General features: G+C 39.6%; 1 protein-coding gene across 1 annotated transcript in view; it reads left to right on the forward strand.

The window, feature by feature from the left end:
• Positions 1-6,057, forward strand: part of Cdk5rap1 (CDK5 regulatory subunit associated protein 1) — a gene marked incomplete in the record, with an annotated part of 46,062 nt that overhangs the window by 34,061 nt on the left and 5,944 nt on the right. The window contains 1 exon segment of the mRNA XM_029569436.1: positions 1,828-1,968. Within this exon segment, the coding sequence (XP_029425296.1) occupies positions 1,828-1,968 (141 nt within the window).

The following is a 6,057-nucleotide window of genomic DNA, read 5'->3' on the forward strand; positions in this document are numbered from 1 at the left end:
GATAGAAAGTCATCAGAGTCTTAAAAAAAAAAAAAACAAGAAAGAAAGAATAAAAGCTCTATAGTTTTTGATAGAGGATCTCAGGTAGTCAAGGCTGGTTTTAAATTCACTGTGTAGCTAAGGATGACTTTGAAATTCTAATCTCCTGCCTCCACCGCCTGAGTGTAGGGATTACAGACATGGGCCAGCCTCCACACCCAGTTTTTTTGAGGTATTGGTATCGAACCCAGGGCCTGATACATACTGGATGAGCACTGAGCTACATTCCTAGACCCTAGAAATGCTTTTTTATATTAGGTAGCCTTACTATTAAAATGTTGCCTTTTGGAAGTTGCTATTGAATGTCCTCAAAAAACAGTGAAGACCATCTGATGGTAGTTCAAATAATTCTCAGTTCTATGTGAACTCTGGGAAGGTGAATCCATTGGCCTGAGTCCATGAAGTTTTACTCTGTACATGTATGCATTTATGTTTAGCAAGGACTCAATAGAAGCTCATAGATATTTCTAGAGTCCTTCATTGTACTTAACTCTCTCTTTTCCAGAATTTGCTTCACAATTTCTTTTTTACATTTTATTTATTATCTTTGTTTTTTTTTTTTTTAATGTGTATGCGTGTATTGCTTGCATGTATGTATGTAAGTGCACCCGTGTCATGTAATCCCTGAGGAGGACAGGCTTCAAATCGCCTGGAACTGGAGTTAGGGATAGTTGTTAGCTGTCATGTGGGTTCTGGGATTCAAACCCGTGTCTTCTGCAAGAACAGCCAGTGCTCTCTTAACCACTGAGCCATCTCTCCAACCCCTCCTTCATAATTTCTTAATATATCCAGTAGCCTGACCTCTGATCCTTCTCTTTCATCATGGAAAGAGAACCCCATGCTGTGTTTAAGATCCTCTTTGCTTTACATGATCTGACTGGCATGTGCCTTCTGGTTGAAAGTGGGAATGAATGGAGGACTCATTTGTTTATTTTCCATGTCTGACAGGTCATAGCCTTGTGTGATCTATTTTCTAATATCTGAAAGTAGTTGTTTCTTATAGTTTGTTTTAATTCCTGATTTAAGGCTGGGGAATATTTGGTTCTTGTGTCTGCATCATGGCAGGAATAGAAAGACTGGTGTGTGTTCTAGAACTTCATCCTATCATCATGGCTTGCTTATCCTTCTTTCTGGTGCCAGGTTGTGATAGATACTCTAGCTTCAAATCTGCTTATTCAAGTGTCAAGTAACTCAGGGCAAAAAGCTCTGGAACAGTCCTAAGTGATTAGTATGAGATGGGGAAACACAGAAGCTGATTTGTCAAGTGCATCACCCACAAGTACCTTGACTGAGGTTTGTTTAAAATTCATTCCTGGGACTGGAGAGATGGCTCAACAGTTAAGAGCACTGGCTGTCCTTGCAAAAGACCCAGGTTCAAATCACAGCACCCACATGGTGACTAACAGTTGTCCGTAATTCCAGTTCCAGGGGACCTGACACTCTCTTCTGTCCTCCTAGGGAACTGTATGACATGGATACACTTACATATGTGCAGGCAAAACACTCATACACATAAACAAATGTAACAAAAAAATATAAAAAAGAAAGTTCATTCATATAGAAGCCACATAGTTTCATTGATTCATTAAAACAGCAAAACTTGTTTCTGTTGTGTGCCACACTGGTTCTGCTGTTGGAGTAGCCAGGTACGCTGAGCCTTCATGGATTCCTTGTTAAGGAATGCTCTTTGGGTAAGACCTTGGAGAGTTCAAGATAGCTGGCAATGTCAGCCCTCCTAAAACTTATGACTATGATAGATTCATAAATTCTTCTCTTTATTTTTTGCAGTTCAGCAAACGCTCTTCCACTGACCTGTGTGGCCGGAATGATGGAAATCTTAAGGTGATCTTCCCTGATGCAGAGGTGGAGGATGTTGCTAACCCTGGGTTCAAGGTCAGAGCTCAGCCTGGGGACTATGTACTGGTGAAGGTAAGGTGTCTTTTGAGTGGTGGTTTGGACAAGTTGACTGAAATAAAGTTTTTTGCTAGGGAGTTTTTATAGGGTAAAAATTTCTTCTTATCCTGCACAATGGAAGGCACCTTGGACTGAATTTTAGACTGCCCTATCAACTTCTCATTTTTCTTCTCTTTTTTTCCTGCCCTGAAAGGGTTCTTTGTGAGGATTGGGGAACTTGGAGTATGTTGTAGCATACAACATAATTTCAACATAATGTAATTTCGGCTGCAGAGAGTCTAGGAAATTAAGTAATATTGTTTTGCTTGAAGGTATACTCAGTCAGATATCAGTGATTGCTAGAACCCAGTCATTCTTTTTTCTTTTTTGGGTCTTTTTGAGACAGGGTCTCCCTGTAGCCCAGCTGGCCTAGAACTCACTATGTAGACCAGACTGGCCTTGAACTCACTGAGATTTGCCTACCTCTGCCTCCTGATGTTTTTCTTTTCTTTCTTTCCTTCCTTCCTTCCTTCCTTCCTTCCTTCCTTCCTTCCTTCCTTCCTTCATTTATTTTCCATTTTCTTTTATATTTGTCTTTATAAGACAAGGAAAGTGGCTTTTCATATTTAAACATTGAAATAACCTAAATTGTATTATTATAGTCATTACCTCTAAATGAATATTTGAATGAAAAACAGTATTTAACTTTCAGAATATAGGAACATCTCAGACTCAGAGAAATTCTATGATACCAGTGTATGTATGTTTGAGATAATGTTTGTTTAATTAATAGCTATCACAACCATAGAAAACACTGCTCTTTGGATGTCATACTTGAGGGTTTTTTTAAAATATTTTATTTATTATTCTTATGTGTATGAGTGTATTGCCTGCATGTATGTGAGTGCACCTGTGTCACACAATGCTGAGGAGGTCAGAAGAGGGCTTCGGATTCCCGTGGAACTGGAGTCAAGGACGGTTCATAGCCACCATGTGGGCGCTGGGAATTGAACCTGAGTCCTCTGCAAGAGCAGTCAGTGCTCTTAACCGCTGAACCACCTCTCCAGCCCCATACTTGAGTTTTTAAGTGCAGAATTCTACATTGTAAAATACGTTCAGTCAGTGTTATGACAGTTATGCAAGTGGACATAAAGTCTAGTAATAACTAGATGAACTTGAAAAGGTAGAATACTTATTGTGTTACTAAAACAAATATAAATGAAAAATAATCTAAGAAGTACATAAGCATAGTAACAAAAATATAATTATAAATAGTGCTGTCTTATGTAGAGTAAAACATATAGAATCTTTAGGCTTAAAAAACCCTAAGGCCATTGTTTTCACTGCTCTGACTCTTCATAAATATAGTGGCTCATTCTGGTCACTTATACTTATTTCATTTCCCTGTGAACAAATTTTCTGATATTGAGTACTATTTTCAAACATATCATTATCATCACCACCAAGGCTATTACTGGTTTCATGCAACTTAAATAAAATTTAATCTTGGAAGTAAATGACTAATGAATTTTTCCTTTTGTTGGTAAACAGCCACCATATACCAGTGTTGTTAGCAATATGTAAATAGGCATTTTTTTTTTTTTTTGGTATTTTTGAGACAGGGTCTCCCTATAGCCCCAGCTGGCCTGGATCTCAGTATGTAGACCAGGGTAGCCTTGAAGCCAGAGATCTGCCTGCCTCTGCCTCCCAAATACTGGAACTAAAGGCGTGCGCCACCATGCCTGGCATAACATGTTTATATTTTTTCTACAGGGCTGAAATAAATACTTTATGTCTAAAACATCAGATATTTTCATAATGTCACTACTATATAGGCTGTACATGTCATTAAAAAAAGAACTGGTTGCTAATAAAACATTTTTTGAATTGAATTAAAATTTTTTTTAGTTGCTACCATGATAACAAATTTATCTTGAAACTGTATATCATAATCTTCTTCTGTAATGGTCATAGGCCTTTCTTATTGTCTTCTAAACAATTCTGAAGTTCCAAGTGTTCTTTCAGGAGTTGATCATATTCTTTTGAAAGTCTCTCAGACTGCATCTTCATAGTCATCATATCATTTTGTGCCTTAAAAAGGGCTGATATTTGCTGGGCGTGGTGGCTCATGCCTTTAGTCCCAGCAGAGGCAGGTGGATCTTTGTGAGTTCAAGGCCTGCCTGGTCTACATAGTGAGTTCCAGGTCAGCTGGGGCTACAGAAAGACCCTGTCTCAAACAACACAAAACAAACAAACAAACAAACAAACAAACAAAAAAAGGGCTGATATTTGACAAAGGTTCTAAGAACACACAATGGAGGAAAGACAGCATCTTCAACAATTGATGCTGGCAAAACTGAATAGTTTCTTTTTTCAAAAAATTAATGTTTATTTATAGGTGTGTGTCTGTGTGTCTGTCTGTCTGTGGGAATGTATGTCATGTGTGTGCAGGTGCCTACCTTGGCCAGAAGAGGATGTTGGATACCCTGGAGCTGAAATTACAGGCAGATGAGCTGTCCATTGTGGGTACTAGGAACTGAAATCGGGTCCTCTGGAAGAGCAGAAAACACTCTTAATTTCTGATCCATCTCTCTAGCTCCTCCCCCCCTTTTTGTGGTGATTATGTTTATCCATCACCACAATCTGTCATGTACTGTGCTATGGTGGTCATATTAGTTGTTTCTAGTTTGGAGATAGTACACATCATATTGTTATGAGTATTCCTGTGCTTGATGCTCATATGGTTTTATTCCTGTTGGGTATATGGCTTGGTATTGCTGGTCACAGGGTGGAATAATAGGAATAGCCAAAGTACTTTTACACTTCTGCAAGCAGTGCTAGAGAATTCCAGAAGCTTCACCTTCTCTGCTTCTGTTCTCGGTTTCTTCTATGTCTGCCCCATGGCAGTCGGTGTGATCTTGCTGAATCAAATCATTCATTCTGTGGTGTAGGCCCTACAGTGGCTTTTCATTGGAGCCAGAGTGAAATTCAGGCCTTATATGGCCTGTCCCAGCTACCTACCAACCTGATGTCCCCCTCTCATCCCCTCTCCTCCAGTTTCCTCCTTTCTGTCCCTTAGATTCTGTTCCTTTCTGTTCTCAGAGACATTATTCATGCTCTTTTGGCTTAGGAGGCTGTGCGTGTATTAATTCATTTTTTTTATATTTTTATTTATTATTTTTATATATGTATGAGTGTATTGCCTGAAAGTATGTACGTGCACTGATGTTGTGCAGTGCCCTCGGAGGTCAGAAGAAGGCGTCATATCCCCTGGAACTAGAGTTACAGATGGTTATTAGCCGCCATGTGGGTGCTCATGGGAATGGAGCCTGGATCCTCTGCAAGAGCAGTCAGTGCTCTTAACCACTGAGCCATCTCTCCAGTCCCAAAATATTTTATTGTTTTTATTTTATGTGTATGAGTATTGCCTGCATGTATGTAAGTGCACCCATGTCATGAAATGTATGTGGAGGTCAGAAGAAAGTGCCGGATCTCCTGGAACTGGAGTTACAGACAGTTGTTAGCCACCATGTAGGTGCTGGGAATTGAATCTTTCTTTTGAATCTTTGTGAATTTCATACAATATAGAATTTAGATCCCCTCCCTCATTTTCACCCCCAACTACTTCCTGCCCAATTCCATGTACTCTATTTTTTTAAATATTATTTTTTAAAATTTATTGAATTCTTGAATATTTCATACAGAACATCTTAATCATCCTTATACCCCCTTCCCCATTGACCTCCTCCCAACCCCCTCCCTCAGTGGAATTCATACAGTCTGTCATTGTGTTACGACTTATCATGTCAGGTTAGTGTCCCCAGTTTTCCCTCAGTGCAAGCTCATCCATTGAAGTCTAGTCAGCCTATCTAGAATCCTTCCCTTTAAGATCAGCTCTTCCTCACCCAGCAGTAATCTAGCTGCCAATAATTCTTTAAGATTGGAGCTTGCTGTCCATTCCAGAGTTCTGTGCTGGGTTTTGGTCTGCTTGAGTTTGCATGGGTCTTGTACATGTGACACCATTGTTGTAGGTTCCTATAAGAGTCCCAGGAGCCTGTAGGACTCTATTTGCCTATGGTCATGCACCTCCTCCCTGGTTCTTACAATCTTTCCACCCCCTCTTCC

Source organism: Nannospalax galili, unplaced genomic scaffold (genome assembly GCF_000622305.1).
Source record: "Nannospalax galili isolate Female #2095 unplaced genomic scaffold, S.galili_v1.0 scaffold1802, whole genome shotgun sequence".
In the NCBI taxonomy this organism is placed as follows: domain Eukaryota; kingdom Metazoa; phylum Chordata; class Mammalia; order Rodentia; family Spalacidae; genus Nannospalax; species Nannospalax galili.